Source organism: Cetorhinus maximus, chromosome 3 (assembly GCF_964194155.1).
Source record: "Cetorhinus maximus chromosome 3, sCetMax3.hap1.1, whole genome shotgun sequence".
NCBI lineage: Eukaryota > Metazoa > Chordata > Chondrichthyes > Lamniformes > Cetorhinidae > Cetorhinus > Cetorhinus maximus.
In genome coordinates, this window is record NC_135881.1 from 138,942,670 (window position 1) to 138,965,228 (window position 22,559).

The window sequence follows — 22,559 nt, forward strand, 5'->3', positions numbered from 1 at the left end:
GCTGAAGGTCAAACAAGACACACTGTATAATGCATTGAGCACTTGAGTCTAGGTCTTCAGTGACTAACTTTTATTACCTCAAATCGTACTAGAAGTCATCTATGAGCAGGAGACAATGTTCTTTGACCCATTCACTGGTATTTTTCAGAGCAGTCTCAATCTGTAGGTTGAAAATCATGTCATTAAATCAGGTGGCAGGATGTCTGCTCCTAATGAGTTTTGTACAAAGATTCATCAGTCATATTAATCCACTACTCATTCATCAACCACCCCTTCACATATCCACTGGATCTACATCTTTAATTTTTGTTTATTCATTCATGGGATGTGGACTTGGCTGGCTAGGCCAGCATTTATTGCCCATCCCTAATTGCCCTTGAGAAGGTAGTGGTGAGCTGCCTTCTTGAACTGCTGGAGTCCATGTTATGTAGTTACACCCACAGTGCTATTAGGAAGGGAGTTCCAGGATTTTGACCCAATGACAGTGAAGGAATGGTGATATATTTCTAAGTTAGGATGGTGAGTGGTTTGGAGGGGAACTTCCAGGTGGTGGTATTCCCATGTGTCTGCTGCCCTCGTCCTTCTAGATGGTAGCGGTCATAGGTTTGGAAATTGCAGTCTGAGACGGCTTAGTGAGTTCCTGTAGTGCATCTTGTAGATGGTACACAATGCTGCCACTGTGTGTCTGTGGTGGAGGGAGTGAATGTTTGTGGATGAGGTGCCAGTCAAGTGGACTGCTTTGTCCTGGATGGTGCTGAGGTTCTTGAGTGTTGTTAGAGCTGCTGTCATCCAGGCAAGTGGAGGGCGTTCCATTGCACTCCTGACGTATCTTCCATGAAGAGTGCACGAGAGCATGCCAGTCTTCAGCCAATTTGATTCACTCCGTGTGATATCAAGAAACGGCTGAAGGCACTGGATACAGCAAAGGCTATGGGGCCTGACAATGTTTTGGCAATAGAACTGAAGACTTGTGCTCCAGAACTTTACCTTGCATAACTTCTGAAGGACTGAGAATATTAACATGGAATCAACTATTGGCGGTACAGAGATGCTATACATTTTACTTATTTTGGGATCTACTTGGGTTTGCTTGCACATATTGTTCTAGTTTGTGGATGGAAACATGATGAACTGCCTCCAAAGGTTGCAGTCTATGCTGTTTGGAAATTCCTGCCTGAAGTTTTAGTCTTTGTTCAGGGTCTGAGCTACCCTAGTGTTATATGCATCTAGCATTCATGTGGTGTGATCTTGTGGGATAGAACCTGAAATTTAGGTGACTTTTATCCAACATTTCACAATTGTAATTCCCATGAGTCCATGCAGAAACTCGTGGTTGCAATGGTGAAGGTTTTGCTGACCCACTACATTATGAAGTAGTTTCTAGATATTCTCTCACCCTAGGATCCCAATTTAAAGATGAAATCCCTGAATGAAGAAGTTAAGTTTTCAAACTTAAGGATCATAGTCTACCAGCATTGTGAAAGATGAGAAAAAGCCCCTAGGTAATGAAGGATTTTTCAAAGAGGCTGCTGTCACAGAGATGCATCCCTAATCTGTGGTAATTGGGTAACAGTTGGTTTGTGGTTAGGAGTGGGGATAGGGAGGGGTGACTGTTGACTGTCTACTTCCCTGCATTGGGCAGAGTGTTTGGCATATGTCTTTCTAGTGGCTACTCTTTATAGTGAGGAGGAAGCGGATAGAAATCAGTAATCCAGCAGATCCAACATGCCTGCAGCCAGGAGCTGACCAAAGACCCTTGACAGCAGACTGGTAGCTGGGCCTTAGAGAAAGATTGGAAGGCTTACCAACCTTCAAAATGGTTGCAGCATTATCGTTGCTGATATGAGCTGTGTGGGAGTAAGTGCTAGTTTGTAGTAGCTGCACTGGAGCATGATCAATACTAGGTCATTCCAGCAAGTTACGAAGGTGAAGAATGAAGAAGAAACTGAAACTCTTGTGTTTAATTTTACTTTATGTTTCTGAAAGATTTATTTGAGTATATGATTTTATCCTGTATTTGCCAATACTGGCATGGTCTTTTATTGTCCGTGAGGCTGCAGTTTCCATTCGTCAAATTCTAGCTTCTTTCCCCTCATGGTTTTTGAATAAATGCTGAAATTATAACCCATTTTGTGTGCCTAAAATGAGTGTCATCATATGTTTTTTTGAGAGTAATCCAAGAGCTACCCTTTGAAAAGTGGCTAAACTCCCTAATTCTTTTGAAAATAGAATCTGACCTACGCATTGAACTGTAACTGCTCACTGACCATGTTTTGGTTATAAATGACTGAATTGAATGGGAAGAAATTTCCTCCCATTACAAATGGAAAGCTGAAAGCCATTGTTTCTGGCCTCCACCAAAATCTCCGTAGCCTAGCCGCCAACACCATTCCTCTCCATAGAAATTGTATAAGGCTGAACCAGACTGTTCACAGCCCTGATGCCATATTTGACTCCAAGATGAACTTCTGACACACATCCACCTGATTAAGACTGCCTATTTCCACCTCCAAAAAATTTCTCAATTCTGCCTTTGACTCAGCCCATCTGCTGCTGAAACTTTCATCTGTGCCTCTATTACCTCTAGACTTGATCTTTCTGACGCACTCTAGTCCGGCCTCCGACATTCTAAACTCTATAAACTTGAGCTCATCCAAAGCTCTGCTGCCTGTGTCCTTACTCTCTAAGTCCTGTTCAACTTTCATCCCTGTGTTCGCCGTGCCCCACATTGGCTCTTGGTTAAGCAGTCTCTTGATTTAAAAAAATTCTCATCTTTGTTTTCAAGTCTCTCTGTGGCCTCACCCCTCCCTATCTCCTGTTAGCGCCTTCAGCCACACGACCCTTTGAGATTTATGCGCTTCTCTAATTCTCACCTCTTGAACATCCTCAATTTTGCTCCACCATTAGTGGTCATGCATTCATCTACTTAGGCCCTAAGATCTGGCATTTCCTCTCTAAATCTCTGTCTTTCTACCTCTCTGTCCTCCTTTAAGACTGTCCTTAAAAACCTGCCTCTTTGACCAATCTTTTGGCCATCAGCCTTAATATTGCCTAATGTGACTCAGTGTCAGATTTGCTTTATAACACTCCTGTAAAGTGCATTGAGACATTTTCATTACATTAAAGATGTAATGTAAATACAAGTTGTTGTTTCTTACTACTTCATTCACTCCACCCACCTGACCTTTTCCAAAAGAGGGAGACCCCATAATCACTTTCCATATGTTGGCTCTTGAGCCACTAAAATTTACATCCGGTAATCAAAAATAATTTATGGCCATATTAAACATTCGGCTTAATAACCCTGTGTTTAGCAGAAATGAGATATAAAGCTGTATTTCAATTTTTTTAACTATTAAGAATATAAATCTGAAAACTATTATAAATGTAAAAACATGTTTCATCATTCCTTGTTTTTTTTTGTTTTTAGGCAGAAAAGACAATGGACCACTTTTTTGACTAATACCCAATGACTATTTTTTTTAGAAGTGATGCATGTCCAAAATTTGCTTCTTTAAATCCATTAAAAAATATATTGTTCCTAAGTTTGTTTTCCTGGATATGCAGTGTGACTGTTATTTATTTTAACAGGTATTATTATTATTCTGCTTTTTTGTTGTGACAAAGTAGACAGTGAAACTTTTTTTTACTTTAGAGAAGTTGGTCTGCAGAAGCCATACCAGGATCTGAAGAGAGAAATGTCTAATTTACGTTTGGTGACAAAGACACAAGCTGAGCTTCTGCGAAAACTGTTAGCCACACAGGAGTCAACAAAGAATGGTAAGTAATGTAATGTGTGAAGGGGAAATGGTCTGCCTTTAACCACTGATTCTATCAATGCCAATAAAAGAGCAGCTATCAAATATATCTTGTCAGCATCTCTTGATAAGTCTAAATACATAAGTTACTGTCTGGCCTTCATGTGTATTTGTGCTGTCTATCTCGTGCTGATCAGTTCACACGTAAAGGTGTTGTTCATGCACAATAAGTATGTTCTATACTTATTTTCTGTTCCCCTTGTGGCTTCTTCTCCACAGTTCTGAACAATAGATGAACTACCCTTTGCAAGTAATGCCGAGCTGTGACCCAAGTCATTTTTTAGCAGCCTTCATGTCCAATCTCTCAACTTGCAGGAAGAAATGTTTCTGTTTTTTTTTAAAACAAGACTGCAAGTTAAAAGATTGGTATAGAACTATTTTTTGAATTCCATTACTCTGGTTAATAAAGGACCCTAAAAAGAGTTATTCCATTTCTCAGATTGTAAATTTAATTTTGTTACTGAAACCTTTGCTGATATTTTTTTTGCCATAGTATAAATTGTAATACAAACCATTATCTGTTCTACTTCCAGTACTGAAGTAGTTGAGAGCTATTCATCTTTTATTTAGAGAAACTTTTAAGAAAAGCCTTTCTCCTTGTTGCATTTGTCAGTTAAAACTTACTTCCAAGATTCTATTTTTTTCCAAAAGGCCAAATCACTTGGATTACACAAGAATATCACTTCCACGTTTCTCTACTTTGCTCTTCCATGCCTTTGAGAAAATGACTTTGCGCATGATATAATAGTGATTGAAGCTATACTTTTCGAACTATCAGGATATTTCAATGCTTAAGCATTTAGTATTTCTTGATTGGGCTTTTTTGTCTCTTGCATCTATAGAAACATCGGAACAGGAGTGTAGCCATTCAGTCCCTCAAACTTGTTCCCGTCATTCTATTAGGTCACGATTGACCTTTACCTCAACTTGATTTACTCGCTTTTTCTCCACAACTCTTGATATCCTTAACTAACAAAAATCTTGGCTTCCAAAATTTTAATTGACCCAGCATTCACAACCTTTTTGGGAGGTGAGTTCCACATTCCCATGAAACTTTTTGTGGAAAAAGTATTTCCTGATTTTGCTCCTAAGCGGCCTAGAAAGAATGGTTTCTCTGTATTTACCCGATTGAATCCCATAATCATTTTAACATCTTGATTAGATCACCCCTCAGCCTGCTAAACTCAAGAGAATACAAAGCCTGTGCAGCCTGTCAATTTAACCATTTAAATGCCAATGTTACTGTTTGGATCTGTATAAAGTGATTTCTTTTTAACTTACAAATGTTTTCACGGAAAACAATAAAGCTGGTAGAGTCACACTGTTTCCCGCCCTTCTCCGCCACCTGCTTTTGGTGCCAGTGTTGCTGTTAATGTGATTTACCAGCTTTGAGAACCGGAGGGTCAAATTTCATCTTTGCTTTTACACCAACAGATAGCTGGGTGGGGGAAAGTGCTAAATGGTGCATGTTTTGGAAGCACAGAGTATTTCCAGCATTTTTTGTTTTCATTCCTTTTATAGGATGACTGTTTTAAGATTAATGGTCCTAGTATATTTACTCGTACATTATGTAAGATGAGAAATTTGATCCATATCAAAATAGTGATCTTAATAGATTAGCTGCACCTTTCTTTGTAATTAGCTTCAGTGGAAATGGCAAATGGTTGGTACCCATGATAGGTGTGGACGGTGCAAGCAGCGGAGGCTCTATCTATACTGTTCTCAAGTTTATGTAGACTGCAATTCATGGTGAATAGCAGCCAATTTTTATAATGGCCTTTCAGTGTGCACACCGGATAGCTATATCATTAAATTTGGTATAAAAATGCTTATTTATGCTAGAACACTTATAAATTTGATGGGAATGTATAAATTTGATGGGAATGTATAAATTTGATGGGAATGTATAAAATTTGATGGGAGTGTATCTCTATAGAGTGTGATGGAAAAACCTTACTAATCTCACTCTGCCATAATTTTATTTTACCTCTGATTAATCTTCAATGAAAATTGTTTTTACTAGACCCATGTTGTTTTCTTTGTGATAAAATGGTTCTTCTTCCTTAAAGGGCTTAACATCAACGTCAACGTGTCACTTTAGCTATGCACCTACTGAACCATACTTTACATGAGCTTAAAATATACGTACCCAGAATTGATACTTTACCATCATTATTTCAAACCAATGAAATTGATTTTGTCAGGTGTTGGTGCTCTTAACAATATTTATGTGAAGGAGCAGTCTAGTAATGCCAATCTTAAAAGACATTTATTAATATCGAATTCCTCCTTCTTTGTTCAGCCTTGATGTAAAAATTCATTCACTATCAAACTCATGGAGTGAGCACTTTAGACATGGCTCTGGATTTCCTGCATACTTATGCCCAGAAAAACATGCAACCAGGACACAATGGCACTGTCGAAAAGATTGTGGAATTTTAGGCATGAGTTACATGTGTCAAGACAATGCATTCATATCTTTCCCATCTTTTATAATTGTCTGTTGTTCACTCTGCCAAACGCATCTGTGCTTATAAAACTAACTCTGCTCTGAGGTTTCCAGTCAAATTTCCTGCAATTGTGCTTGTTTGAAGAATCTCTTCAAATTGCAGCCAGATTTTCAGACTCACAGGCACCAGTAGTCAGCTGATCCAGAAAATATTGAAGGTGTTCACAGCTGTTGTTACTGCAGAAATGTATTGTATGCTTTATTTTGGAAATAAAAATAGCTCTTTTGCTGTCTCTACACCTGCCTTATATTATAATAGAGGAGAAGAAACGGGAGGAGGGAAAAGAAACAGGAGGAAGGATGCAGAGAAAGTAAGCCCGAAGACAGTACCCCATAGGCAAGTACTCGGCCCATGGAGTGTATAGTCCTCGGCTGACATCCTAGCAGAGGAGATGACTATAAAGTGCAGCCATTGCACAATGTTAGGCTCTCTTTAGAAATTTAAAAGGACTACTTATCATCAAGAATGTACCTTCAGTCAGCAATAATAAACATAGCAAATCATTGGAAACCTGAGTTCAACCAACCTAACGTTTAGCAATTTTTCAACTTCTGCAAACTTTTAAAAAATGCTGATAAACATTTAAATAAATATTTACTTAAGATTCTCTTTGAAGTAAGGAATTATTAATTAGCATCAACAACATATCAAAATTATTGAGAAGGACATGACTGCGACAGTCCCACTGTTGCACATTCTTACCCCGGCCCTCTTCTCTTTACAGAGGAAGAGAAAGAGGAAGTAATAGAGACAGACCTAAAATTCCCACAGGTCTCTCAAGGCATCTGCTTGGGTCCCGTGCTTAGACAAGCACTTTGGTCAGCTGCTCCCCTGTACAGATTGTCTCCCAGTAAACTTAGGTTTAAATGCAGGTTATAAAAGAAGGATGCTGAGCTGATGAGTCATGGCCTGTGATCAGTCCATGATGATAGCTGTGAGCTTCTGGACCAGACTGCTGCTGCCTGCACCCTAGTGGGGTAATCCAGCAAAACCTTGTGCAATCTGGATAAGCGGGTAGTATAGATTTTTAAATCATTCACAGAAATCTGTGTGCCATTTACCTTGCAATCCTCTACCTCACTTTGAAAGGAACATTTTTATCATGCTTTTACAGTTTTCCACGCTGGTACCTTAAGGCTGCATTTTTTTCTGGCCCAGTTATGTTTGAATCAGGCTGGACAGTGATGCAGATTTGTAGTCATTTTATATTTGGGCATGTTCTAATGAGGTTGAGTGGAAATTTGAGTGTAACTTGACATCAGAATGAGTGCATTTATAGGTCTATCCTCCACAATATCCCCAAGGAGAAATTTCTAGGCCTTTTTAAAATGATTATTTTCTACATGCAACCAATTACATCTTTAAAATGAAGCAACAACCATGTATGATGTAAAAAGCCCCACTTTGTTGAGATCTGGATTGAGGATTAAATACTGGAGGCCTATCCATTTAAGAGTATTCTCATCATACAGGTGTTGTTTTGATCCATGAAGTATTCTATTCCTGGTGCATATATAGGACTTATTCTGAGCCACATATCAGTTCACTTTCTTCTGTTGACATTACCTTTGCACACACCAACACATCAACTTTCTGTTTGGGTAATATGTTCTTTAGTAGGTTTCCTTGAGTTCAGAAAATTTTTTTGGTGAAGGTCACCACTAACTTCCCTCCATCTGTTTCTTCACCAAGACTGCCTACTTCCACCTCTAGCATCGCCTGACTCCACCCCTGGCTCAATCTTTCTGTTGCTGAAACCCTCATCTATGCCTTTGTTACCTCTAGACTTGACTATTCCAAGGCTGTTCTTGCCAGCCTCCCATCTTCCATGCTTCCTAAACTTTAGCTTATCCAAAATTTTGCTGCCCATATCCTAACTTGCACCTAGTCCTGTTCACCCATCACCCCTTTAGCTCGCTGACCTACGTTGGATCCAGTTGAGCAACACCTCAATTTTAAAATTGTCATCCTTGTTTTTGGATTCCTTCGTGGCCTCACCTCCTCCAGTCCCACAGTCTCTGGGTTCTCTGCATTCCGCCACTTCTGGCCTCTTGTGCGTCCTGAGCTTAATTGCTCCACCACTGGGGTCCATACTTTCAGCTGCCAGGACTCTTGAGCTCTAGAATCCCCTCTCTAAACCTCTCCATCTCTTTATCTCTCTGTCCATGCTCCTTTAATATGATCTTTAAAACCTACCTCTTCGGCCAAGCGTTTGGTCATCTCTACTAATATCTTCTTATGTGGATCAAAGTTAAAATTTTATTTGATAAGGCTCTTTGTGATGTGCATTTGGATACTTTGTTAAAGGTGCTATATAAATGCATGTTGTTGATGATGATAGCATGTTACGTTTGCTATGTTTTATTTTAAACTTATATTGCCTGAAACTGTTCCTCATCTAACTTACTCATCATAATTTCAATTGACAGTGATACCTGATCATTAAAGTGTGCAAAAGTTATGAATTCTTCAGTGTATTGCTGCAATATTGTCTACCAATATTGCATGGTTTCTAAGCTGCACAGTCATAATCATAATCCAGTTTGCTGTAACAAATGATATTGATTTCTGCTTCTTGCAAAGAGAACTTCAAATTTAAACTTAGAGAGAGAATCAGGTGTAGGTTGGGATCATACCAAGGAATAATCTAAAGTGATTGTCCTTTATTATTTTTCACGATTTGAAATTCTTTCTCCCTTCAACTGGATCTCTCTTCTGCCATTTCTAGCATTGTACACAGCAAAGGCCCTTTTATACAACAGGGATGGGGATTATTTGATTAAGGTGACTCCTGCATCAAGTCAAACTTTCGAACCCTCCTGTTTGTAGATTACTCACTTGCGCATGTAGCCTGAGACACTCTAGGGAAAATGTAGGAGACCATATAATAGCAAGTTATTGTATCCCACCAAGTAAAACTACAAATATGTGATGAGATGTTGTCTTTCCTTTTGTACAGCTGTAATCAGGAAGTCTGTTTATATATCTTCCTGATAAATAGTCAGTCTCAAACTCCTGGGACTGGGGATGAAATTACAAAGCACAGTTGTAATTTGCTTTTTATTTTTCTTTGATTTATGCATTCAGTTCAATGTCTAGATGACTTGGTACTTGATGGTGGAAAACTAGAACTCCATTCTTCCGTGGCAACTTATCGAGCACCACGTTCCTCTTCAAAGGATACTGATGTGAAAACTTCCAATTTTACCGCAATTCGCCATTTTCAGCAGGATACAGCAGCCTTATGTGATCAAGAGTTCCTTGCACCATGGACAAATTCGAGACCCAGTCCGGTTGGCAGTGCTGCTCTGGAGGATAGTGGTTCTTGTGGAAAGGGCTCATTTGATGATAACTCGTGGGTTTTTCCTAGCCCACCAATGAGCAACCCAAGCAATGCAGCATTCTGGAAAACTGGAAATAGCTCTCCCTCTTCTGCTATGAAAATTCCTGTTGTGAATATGCATAATCCAGACTTGCTGTTCAGGAGCTGAGCTGTATAATTGTGAACTTCCAGTAAATGAGAACTTCTGTTCGCTACTTTAGAAATGTACACTTAGAAGCAAATGGATGGTCAGGTGATGGTATCTCTTGATGCTTCTATAATCAGTATCTCAATTCAAAGAAGTAAACGTTTTTGAGAATTGCTGATAATCTTTACAGAATGCATCAAGAGGCAGAGCTATTGCACAGTGACTTTTATTTTCTTTCTCCAACTAATAGTTTATCTTATATCAAACACAAACGTTATAGAAATAAGATTTTCTACAAGCTGCCACTTGGACTCAACTGTGGATTTAGGAAATGGTGCTGAAATTCTCAATCTTTGCCTCTTGTAAGAAAGCCGAAAGTCCTGGCACTAGAAAACCTATAAGCTGTGACAAATTCAAATTTGATGTTCACATTGCTAAATTCTGTTCAATATTATGAAAATCGAACATATCCTATTTAAATAGTTTGTTTCATTCTGCGGAGAAAGAAATTTTGCTCATCCATCTTGCACTGATATTGCACCTTGTAGTTATTTTTGATTCCTCTAAAAGTGCCTCCATATTTAATGGAATATGCTATTCTTCAGAAGCTTCTCTTAACCCCACTGTCATTCCTGCCCAAAACAAAACTGCAAATAGTTGCTTTTAAAAGAATCCAATTTTGAGATTTTAAAAATAAATTGCACAGTGATTTATTTTCAGTGCGTACATAAATACAATGCTGTCATATAGCCTGTTGTGTTTATCAGTGCAATCTAGCAATGGGTGGTCTGCCGTAGAACCTGATAAAAGGCTTCATTCTAATCGTTGCTCAGTTATCTTAAAGCTCTGAAATGCCAATATTCCCCATTGAAATTTATTAATATTGCCAAACTAGCCCATTGAAATACTTTTCTAAGATATTGAAGTGGAAAATTTGGCCACAAGTTAGTTCTCTGTTTAATGGAATGTGAGAACTGAATTTGCACTCCCATATTGGTTGGCTTTTATTCTCTGGCTTTCTCAAAGTGGTGAGTTGACTAACTTGACAGAACTTCCAAACAGGGCACAGGGCGATGTGAGATCCCCATCCGGAAAAGAGGGAAAATTGGCCGTGATCCATCTTAGCACCTCAGCAATATTGGATGAAGGAAAGAAAAATTTGTGGTTGTCTATTGGAAGCCAAGGTGAACAGCATGGAAGGTTAGCAAGGAGAACTAATTGGGGAGAACAATGCATTAAAATGGAAACATTTAAAATCACTCTGTTCCTGTGTTGCTGGAAATCTGCATTTAAAAAAGTGATAGAGTTGCATTTGAATTCTGTATATCTCTAGGTTGGTCTGATTTCTATTTCAGAGTAATTAAAGTATCACGGTAAACTACCATTTAAAAACATTCTCACCTTTCTGAATATGTAGGTGCTGTTTCAGCTCTTTATCAGTTTAGAATTTAAAAATGATTTGCAGCAAAGAAAGTGGGATTTTACATCATTTAAGTTGCTCTTGCACTCATTTACAGTAAGAAGTGTCAATTTAGCACTGTTAACTATTATGTCCAATTTCATCAATTTATAATACAAAAAAATACAAAGCGAAGCTTAAAAAACTTTGGCTTTTAAATTGTGGTCCAAAATGATTTTTTTTGTACATGTCAAATAATGGATAATATAGCCCTTGAAGATCACTAATAATATACATTGTAGTCACTCATTTTTGAATTGTGGAACACAGTTATGTATATGATGCAATGTACTGATTGAATAAATTAATGATAACTAAACATTCCAAAAGACATGATGTACATTATTTATTGAGGAAGAGGTTCTCCTGTTTTCAGTTGCATCCTTTAATGTGCAAGTGGCATTGGGCTTCTTGGTTCAACCCCAACAAGATTAAGGAACTGTAGTGGTTATGCTACTGGACTAGTAATCCAGAGACCTAATGCTCCAGAAACATGAATTCAAATCCCACAACAACAGCCGGGGAATTTAAATTTAATTAAATAAATCTGGAATAAAAAGTATCGGTAATGGTGGCCAACAAATTACTGGGTAGTCATTAAAAACCATCTGATTCATAGATTTCCTTCCCCGAAGGACATTAATAGCCTTTACCTGGTCTGTCCTATAAGTGACACCAGATCCACAGATATGTGATTGAGATTGGGCCGGATCTTCCGGCCCCGCCCACCGCCGGGATCCTCTGGTCCTGCCGAAAGTCAATGGATTGGCTGGGCCACTGCATCTCCTGCGGCGGGTCCTGCTACAGTGGGGCTGGAAAATCCCGGCCATTAACATCCCTCTGAAATAGTCACTCAGTTGTATCACACCGCTGCAAAAATATCTAATAAGAATAAAACTAGATGGACCATCCAGCATCAATGCAGGCATCAGAGACAACAAGTACTTCCTGACTTAACATCAGGTCAGAAGCTAGGAATCCTGCTAGGAATAACTCACCACCTGACTTCCCAAAGCCTGTCCACCATCTACAAGACATAAGTTAGGAATGTGATGGAGCACTCCCCACTTGCCTGGATGAGTGCAGCTTCAACAATGCTCAAGCTCGGCTCCACCCAGGACAAAGCAACCCACTTGATTGGCACCCCCATCGACAAACATTCACTCCCTCCACCACTGATGCACAGTGGCAGCAGTGTGTACCACCTACAAGATGCAATGCAGGAGCTCACCAAGCCTCCTTAAACAGCATCTTCCAAACCCACGACCGCTACCATCTAGAAGGACAACAGACACATGGGAATACCACCACCTGGAAATTCCCCTCCAAGCCACTCAGCATCCTGACTTGGAAATATATCGCCGTTCCTTCACTGTCACTGGATAACAATCCTGGAACTCTCTCCCTAACAACACTGTGGATGTACCAACACCACATGGACAGCTCACCACCATCTTCTCGAGGGAAATTAGGGATGGGCGATAAATGCTGGCCTAGCCAGCAACGCTCACATCCCATAAATGAATAAAAGAAACATCTGGACACTTTACCAAAATAACCAATAGATCAGTTCAAAGCTCTGCAGTCCTACCACGTCCAGTCATGAATGGCAGTGGGCAATTAAACAAATGAGGCTCCACCAACATTTCCCATGCTCAAAGATGGCTAAACCCAGCACATTAGTGCAAAACACACGGCTGAAGTGTTTGCAAGCATCTTCTGCCAGTAGTGCCAAGTGGATAATCCACTTTGCCCTTCTCCTGAGGTCCCAAGCTTCACTGTTGCCAGTCTTCAGCCAATTCAATTCACTTCAAGTGATATGAAGAACCAGCTGAGTGCATTGGATATAGCAAAAGCTGTGGGCCCTGACAATATCTCAGCTGTAGTACTGAAGACCAGTGCTCCAGAACTAGCTGTGCCCCTAACCAAGCTGTTCCCATACAGCTACAATACTGGCATCTGTGCAGCAAAGTGGAAATTTTCCCAGGTATGTCCAGTCCACAAAAAGCAGAACAAATCCAATCTGGCAAATTACCACCCCACCAATCTACTCTCGATCATCAGCAGTGTGATGGAAGGTATCATTTACAGTATTATCAAGCGGCACTTACACAGCAATAACCTGCTCACTGATGCTCAGCTTGGCTTCCGCCAGGGCCATTTGGATCCTGACCTCATCACAGCCTTGGTCCTAATGTGAACAAAAGAACTGAATTCCAGAGGTGAGGTGTAAGTGACTGCCGTTTACATCGAAGTAGCATTTGGCAAGAGTGTGGTATTGAGGAACCCTAGTAAAATTGAGAAAATTCCTCATTACTGGAAACATACTTAGCATAGAGGAAGATGGTTGTGGTTGTTGGAGGCCAATCATCTCTGTCTGCAGGAGTTCATCAGCGAAGCTTCATAAGCCCAACCATCTTCAGCTGCTTCATCAATGACCTTACTTCCATTTTAAAGTCAGAAGTGGGGGTGTTCACTGATGATTGCACAGTGTTCAGTTTCATTTGCAACTCCTCAGATAATAAAGTAGTCCATGCCCACATGCAGCAAGATCTGGACAACATTCATGCTTGGACTGATAAGTGGCAACGATGTTCACGCCATCTCCACCTCCAACAAGAGAGAATCTAACCACCTTACCTTGATATTTAATAACATTACCATTGCTGAATCCGTCACAATAAATATCCTGGGAGTCACCATTGATATGAAACTTAACTGAGCCAGCTATATAAATACTATGGCTACAAGAGAAGGTCAGAGGTTGGGAGTACCTGTGGTGAGTAACTTACCCCGTGATTCCCTAAAGCTTGTTCACCATCTACAAGGTACAAGTCAGGAATACTCTCCACTTGCCTGAATAAGTGCAGCCCCAACAATACTAAAGAAGCTTGACACCAACTAGGGCAAAGCAGAACGCTTGATTGGCACTCTATCTATCACCTTAAACATTTACTCCCTCCACAATTGTTACACCTGGCAGCAGTGCATACCATCTACATGGTACATAGTAAAGATGGCAGATTTCATTCCCTAAAGGGCATTAGTGAACCAGATGGGTTTTTACAACAATCAATGATAGTTTCATGGTCACCATTACTGAGACTAGCTTTATATTCCAGATTTTATTAATTGAGTTCAACTTCCACCAGCTGTCATGGTGCAATTTGAATCTGTACCTTCTGAGCATTAGCCCAGGCCTCTAGATTACTAGTACAGTGGCGTTATCACTACACCACCATCTCCCCCAAACTTACATGCAAGAATTTGTCAAGACCAAATAAGAAGAATGGACTCTCAGTAGACTCGTGCTAGTACTTGCCTTATCACCTTTTGTTTTACTTCCTTTTTGACACACTTGTCCTAATTATTTGTTCTTGCCCACCACTCCCAGCCACCCCCCCGCCTCCCCCCGCTCCCATCCGCGCCCCCCCCCCCCCTCCCCCCCCGCCCTTACCTCTGAAAATTCAAATTTCCCTGTGTTATGAAATCTCATATTCTCAAACCCTATGATACAGCTTGGTCACACAATTACAATATTGTATTTGTTTTTGGAGAGCAGAACAATAACACAAAAACACGCTATTTTAATACTGCCCTTTTAATCTTGTCTCAAGTCCAGCCAGCAGGGGAAGTTGCACTGAAATGGATCATAAACAATGCAGCATGCATGTTGTACTGATACTTCATCAGTCCTGATGTCATACAGATGGTTTAGTCTTAGGTAAATATTTTGTATAAAAATCATGTATCTAGTAATTGTCACACACATCTGTGATTTTACAAAAGAAAAAACAGTATAAGGCCCTCACTCCTCACACCCCCTCACTCCCCACAGCCTATACACCCCTCCTCATGCTTCCCAATGATCTCCTATGGCCCCCATGCCAAGGTGCCCCCCACCCATCCCTATAGACCCTCATGACCCACATGCCAAGGTGTGCCCCCCACCCACTCCTATGGCCCCTCATTCCCCCATGCCAAGGTATGCCCCTAGCAATCCCTTATGGCTCCTCATGCCAAGCCATGACACTTCCATGCCCATTCACCCACGTTACACTGTGTAGAATCAATGGCTCCTATAGCAACAATACGATGTGTAAAAGGTTTTACAAAAACAGTCATTCATTGTTAACTTCCACTTTCTTTAAAAAAAAATCCTTTTCACTACAGGCCAATAAAAGTGTCAATCATCCAGACCCTTTAAAGTATCAACAGCTGAAACTGCAAGCACTTGAAACCTCTTAATCATGTGTAAATAAACATTGTTTGACTGACAGAAGAAATAAAAAACCCAGAGCTGTCAATCAAGCAATGTTTTCCCTGGGGCTCAGGTGTTTCAGTACTCTAATAGATATCTGGGCTCTCAGCCCAGAATGCCAAGGCATTAATGAATACATTCATGAACCGCTGCAGTCTGTGTGGTGTAGGTACACTTAACAATGCTCTTATGTAGGTAGTTCCAGGATTTTGACCCAGTCACAATGAAAGGAGCATGATATATTACCAAGTCAGGATGGTACCAGACTTCGAGGGTAACTTTGAGGTGATGGTGTTCACATGAACCTACTGACCTCGCCCAAAGTTGAAGCTTCCGATTGATGGTCCAGGCAAACAAATATATTCCAAAGTTTTTAACTAATTCAGATGTATTCCAATTCCCATTCCAATGTAATACAGCCTTTGTAGCAGTGTGCTTTTGGAGAGTTCTATGAGGGAATCAGAAGTCATAAAAGTTTAATGTTACAGATGCTAGTCCAAGTTCAGTGTTGCTAAGAAAGTTAGGAAAATATTTTTTTATTATTGTTTTGCCACCAGGAACTGCAAGTTTTGTATTGCAAGTTAATTAAACCTGCTGTTCCAACATTTTGCTTTAGTTTAATTCCTATCTTTTAATTAACCTGATACCTAGATTGTAGTCTAATCCGTAGAGTCTGATCATGATCATTCTTCCATTATCCCACGACTGGAAGGGCACAAAGAGCTTGGCTATTGCTGTGTTATCAGATATTACTTTCTCATTGTGCTTGTGTTTTTGACACTTATTAGATTTAATGCTACGTAATAATTCTGTTTTAAATGGAATCTTGCTCCTAATAGAACTACCTTAATCATGCTGTTAGCTAGTTTCTGAAAATTAATGCCAATCACATTATAGCCAGGAATTTATCACGACAACTGAATGCAACTGACTCAGGGGAATCCAGTCATCAGACTCCATAATGGAACCAAACTTAATCTACATATATAAGAAAGTCAGAGGTTTGGCTCACATAATAATTTACCTATCTGTAACAACAACTAATGTTTTTCAGTCTTTTTCTGCACATAAATTTAACATTTTAAAGCTTATTAAGGGAACGTGATTGTTAAAAGGCTTAAAATCTTCTCATAATGCATAGCATCATCATAATCTCTATTGTATTGGACTAAAACTAAAGTCATATAAAAGAGTGACAAAATCTACTTTTTACTTTGAGTATTAGAACCAAGTAATATTCCCTAATGCTTCATTTGTTATTGAGCTTTCAGTAGGTTAACAAGATGGTAATCTTTTCACAGCATGGAAAAGCTGCTGAAGATATCCCCCTTGCACATACCCGTACTCAGAGACTATCAGCCATTTGCTTTCCCCAAAGAAGACTAGGCAAGCTTACACGTTATTATTCCACAGACACAATTAGCAATTTCACTGCTGACAAGATTACTTGATGTGTGCAAATCTAAAATAATTCACACATGAAGTAACAGTTGACAGAGGCAGATATAGTGTTCTAGATTTGAATAGCTGACTAGCGTTCCACTGGACACTGACTACCTGTACATTAAATTGTGTAAGGTGAATTTTCAGCTAGCTCAGGCCTCCAAGTAAACAGGAAATCAAGGAATATATAATTAGCATTTACTCACCTTATTTCTGCAGGTGACCTAATTAGCATCTTGTGAGTAAATGTTAAATGTGTAGACAGTGACAGCAGGAGAAGCAGGAACTGATTTTCCAGAGGGTCAGCTCACCATCTGAAATGACCTATTTTGGGGGAGAAACGGCTTTGTTGGCATCAAAAACTGTTGGGCTCATTGGCGACTGTGCCAAGCACCTACAACAGATGATGAGTTATATGCACTAGTGTGCTGTGTTTAAGGATGGTGATCGAATGTTTGTTGATTAGAAGATTGATTTCAAAAGTCAATCTAACATTACAATCTTTTAGCATTTTAGTGGTAGAGCTATGCGAGAAAAGGAAATCTAAATCTTGCCTCTTTGTATGAACAACGGTTTGGAACTGCAAGGGTAGAGAATGTAAACATCCAGGTCTTGGGGAATGGGATAAGCACTTACTATATTATAAGCAAAGTTTATCATGCAAAGGCTTAAAAGATTATAAGATGGGTAAATGCAGCCTTAGATAGACATGCAAACTACATATTCAGACCTAAGTATTAAGTAAACACTGGCCAAGTTTGTATTATAGTATAAGAATAGCACCAGTCCCCTTCACACAGAGACCCTGGTGGCTGGAAACAGGTCACTCCAAGTTTTTTTGTTCTATGACATCAGAGAGCTTTCTCAAAGGTTGTCAAAGCCTGGGAACCATGTTGTGTTATCTGCATTTCATTTAGTATAAATGGAATTCTCTACCACAGAAGGTTGTGTAGGCCAAGTTGCTGTATATATATTTAAGAAGGAAATAGATAGATTTCTGGACTCTAAAGGCATCAAGGGGTATGGGGAGAGCACGGGAGTATGGCGTTGAGATAGAGGATCAGCCATGATCATATTGAATGGCGGAGCAGGCTCAAAGGGCCGAATGGCCTACTCCTGTTCCTAGTTTCTATGTCACTGTACTATACCTTGTATTGTAAAACCACTTGAATGTACATCATAAGCAGCTTTCATCACTGGACTAATGACCATTTGGTGTGGTAGTAACCACTAAGAAATCTGCTGACAGATGGATTCATAACATTGTCGTTCACTACGGAGCATATGGTATTCACAGTGATAGAAGCTGTACGACCAATTATAGGGTTTCTTGTGAATGATAAGACAGCTATTATAGGGCCTTGGCCTTCAATGTGTCCAGGTTGGGCAGGATTTGGGGACCACTTGCACGATTAGGTTTTCACAACCTCATTGCTATCAACTCTTTTGCTCAGATGAATTGGATATGAGGAAACAACATTAAATAGAACAGGGACAGATAATACTGCTGTCTCGCAGTTCTTCTGCCATCGTCCTCTGATGATTGGATAAGTTCGAAGCTGTACCACAGTTGTGTCAGTGATGGAATCTGCAGCTGGGTTCTCTCAGGCCCCACTTAGAATTTGAGGGTGATATCATTCCCTAAAGGATTTTCTCATGAACACACATGGTTTACATGAACCAGTTACCTCATACGCACCTGCCACTGGGAAGCACATAGAAGTTATAGATTTCTTTGTCAGTCACACGCAGTCACCAAGGGGAACCACCGAGAAACCAAACCATGGACGATCATCATATTTATGGAAACAAAGAAATAAAACAAGGTTACACCGAAGTTGTGTTGTGTTTGATCAGTGTTGTTCATCTGGTGTTCAATAATATATCAGGAGCTAAGCAGCTGACAGAGTTGCTACAAGAGCTGCCTCTTCAGTTTCCTTCCCACTGTTCATTGTCATCCTCCTCTGGTTGCTCTACATTGATACCATGTTGGATGTCACAGTTCTGCAACACGTAATAGACTATGATGATCTAGAATGGCAGGCCAGGCAGCATTGTAGTGTGGCCCCTGAACAGCCTGGGCATCTAAATTCTGCCTCAATGTGCTTATACTGTGTTCTATAAAGATTCTGGTAGATGCATCCAACTCATGCTAGAGAAAGTTTGGAGATAGTGGGGGAGAGATGCGCTGAAGGATTGGAGATATGCAAATGTCTCATTTAAAGAAAACGCAGATGAACTTTGTGCATTGGAAAGAAAAATGGGTGGCACATGTACTCCCCAGATTAAAATATCTGACAGTGAATTTAAAAGAAACACAGGAGCCTTACTTGAGTCAATGATCAACAGGTTAGATTTTAACTTGCCATCAGCATGAAACCAGTGTTGCAGATGGGCCATTCATCATAGAAACTATCTCAATTCTATAAAGGGCAGATGACCTACAAGCCAGGTTTCATACCCAATGATAAGTTAAAAATCTACCCCAATAGATCCAACTAATGTCGAGCAGGAATCAACAAAGCCAGTAGAATGTTGAACTACTTAGCCAAAACAGTAGTTTACAAATCAGGAAGTTGTGATCAAACTGTAGTTCTTTAGTCAGACCACATCTTGAGGACTGTGCTCACTTAGGTCACTGAGACGCAGAGAGACATTCACGTATTGGGGGCCATACAGAGAAGAGTCACAAGCCTGGTCGCTAGCATCAAAGGTATGAATTACGGGGAAAGACAGCAGAAATGTGGGCTGTTCAGTCTTGAATGGAGGCTCTAACAGGTGATCTTAAAGAGGTATGTAAGACTGTAAACTGCTAATCCACAAATTATTTTAAATCAAATTGTGAGAGCAAGACAAAGGGACACAGGTTCCACAGGTTCAAACTAAAGGTAAATTTAGGACTAGTATCTTGAAGTTTTTCATGCAAAGAATTTTTAATACATGAATGGACTTCTGGATAGAGCTGTGAGATGGAACCTCTAGAAACATTTAAAGTCAACTGAATGCTGAAATGGGGGTTTGGTGTTTTAGGGTCTTTCTTGATGGATGAGCTAAAATCCCTTGCTCATCTGTAATTATCTTGTGATGGAGTGAAGGAGAGTGGAGTGAACTCCTATCTCTCTAACTCATATCCTATGCCAAACAGTTCTTCTGTTTTATTGCTGAACATTGCATCTGGTGTATAGAGGATAATGAAACAGAGAGAGGAACAGATTGACCTGAGACTGTGGGAGAAAATATATAAAAAATATATAAAATTCTGTCAAATTAATAGGGCTCTGTATTGTGAAATGCAGAAGATTGGTAGAAAAATTAAAGTATTGCAGTTCAGCATATTAAGCAGATATGGCAACTGTTAAAGTACAATCTATACTCATGTTGAACTTGTACATAAGGGAAAATACAAGGTTATGGCATTGCATTTGTTTTTTTTAATCTTAGTTGTTCAGATTTAAATTTCAGTGGTGATAATGAAGCGGTTTCAATGGCATACAGCTGGAACAGAGACTGAGTTTTTGTTCATATTTTTTCTAGTGTTTAGCTCCCTCCTCATGATGTATTGTAAATTATGTATTATAACTTCAATTTTTATATATATTTATTTTTTAGGTGTTGCTGGCAGGGCCAGCATTTATTACCTATTCCTAATTGCCTTTGAGAAGGTGATGGTGAGCCACCTTCAACAACTGCTGCAGTCCAATGTGGTGTAGGTATACGCACAGTGCTTGGCCTTTTCACCTGCCCGCCAGCCGTTAGGTTGGACAGGCAGAGAAAAGTTTAGGTTAATTAATTATTTAATGGCTTTAACAGGCCTTTAAATTGTCGGCGGGCGCGCTGTCGACTCCGGTGCGTGTCATTTCACACTCGAGCGGGTTGGACGCATGCCCGCCTGCCAAGCAAAAATTTCTGCCCATAGTTCCAAGTCAGGATGGTGTGTGTTTTGGAGGGGAACTTGCAGGTGCTGGTGTTCCCATGTGTCTGCCACCCTTGTCATTTGAGGTGGCAGAAGTTGCAGGTTTGGAAAGTGCTGCAAAAAGAGCTTTGGCAAGTTGCCACAATGCATCTTGTAGATGGTACACACTGCTGCCACTATGCCCTGGTGTGGAGTGAGTGAATGTTGAGGGTGGTGGACAGGGTGCAAGTCAAGTGGGCTGCTTTGTCCTGGATGGTGTCAAACTATTGAAGTGTTGTTGGAGCTGCATTCATCCAGGTGAATGGAAAGTACTCAATCACACGTCTGACTTGAGCCTTGTAGATGGTGGACAGACTTTGAGGAGTCAGGTGGTGAGTCACCATCTGCAGAATTCCCAGCCTCTGACCTGCTCTTCTAGCCACAGAATATATTTTGCTAGTCTAAATAATTTTCTGGCCAATGGCCAGGTTGTTGTTGCTATATTCAGTAATGTTAATGCAATTAAATGTCAGAGGAGATGGGTAGATTCTCTGTTATTGGAGATGGTTATTGCCTGGCACTTGCATGGTACAAGTATTTCTTTTTATTCTTTCATGGGATGCAGGCATCGCTGGCAAGGCCAACATATGTTGCCCATCCCTAATTGCCCTTGTGAAGGCTGTGGTGAGCTGCCTTCTTGAACTGCTGTAGCCCATCAGGTGCAGGTACACCTACAGTGCTATTAGGAAGAGTGTTCCAGAATTTTGATCCAGCGACAGTGAAGTCATGGTAATATATTTCCATGCCAGGATGTTGTGTGACTTGTGGAGGAACTTTGCAGACATTGGTGTTCCCATGCCTTGTCCTTCTAGGTGGTGGAGGTTGCGAGTTTGGAAGGTGCTGTCGAAGGAGCCGTGGCGACTTGTTACATGTATCTTGTATACAGTACACACTGCTACCATTGTGTGTCAGTGATGGAAGGAGTGAATGTTTAAAGGTGGAGGATGGGGTGCCAATCAAGCAGGCTGCTTTGCCCTGGATGGTGTCAAACTTCTTGAGTGTTTTTGGAGGTGGACTCATCCAGGCAAGTGGACAGTATTCCATCACACTCCTGACTTGTGCCTCGTAGATGATGGACAGACATTGGGAAGTCATAAGATGAGTTACGTGCCTCACATTTCCCAGTCTCTTGTAATCACAGTATTTATGTGGCTGGTCCAATTCAGTTTCTGGTCAATGGTAACCCCCAGGTTGTTGATAATGGGGAATTCAGCAATGGAAATGCCACTGAATGTCAAGCAGAGATGGTTAGATTCTCTCTTTTTGGAGATGGTCATTGCCTGGCGCTTGTGTCACATGAACGTTATTTGGCACTTATCAGCCCAAGTCTGAATGCTGTCTAGATCTGGCTGCATATGGACACAGACTGCTTCAGTATCTGAGGAGCCGTAAATGGTGCTGAACATTGTGCAATCATCAGCGAACATCCCCACTTCTGACCTTATGATGGAGAGAAGGTCATTGATGGAGCAGCTGAGGATGATTGGGCCGAGGACACTGCCCTGAGGAACTCCTGCAGTGATGTTGTGAGAATGAAATGATTGGCCTCCAACAATGCGTACTGCTTTCAATTTAGTCTACTGTATTCACTGCTTACAATGTGGACAGCTCTACACTGGGGACACCAAACGCAGATTGGGAGATCC

General features: G+C 40.4%; 1 protein-coding gene across 2 annotated transcripts in view; it reads left to right on the forward strand.

Annotated features, from left to right (window-relative positions):
* The window catches only part of azi2 (5-azacytidine induced 2), an 80,734-nt gene extending 69,158 nt beyond the window's left edge, over positions 1 to 11,576 (forward strand). For both annotated transcript variants that reach the window (XM_078539045.1, XM_078539044.1), the window contains 2 exons: positions 3,656 to 3,780; positions 9,416 to 11,576. In XM_078539045.1, the coding sequence (XP_078395171.1) occupies positions 3,656 to 3,780; positions 9,416 to 9,819 (529 nt within the window). In that variant the 3' untranslated portion in view covers positions 9,820 to 11,576. The remainder of the gene's footprint in view (positions 1 to 3,655; positions 3,781 to 9,415) is intronic.
* The last annotated feature ends 10,983 nt before the right edge of the window (positions 11,577 to 22,559 follow it).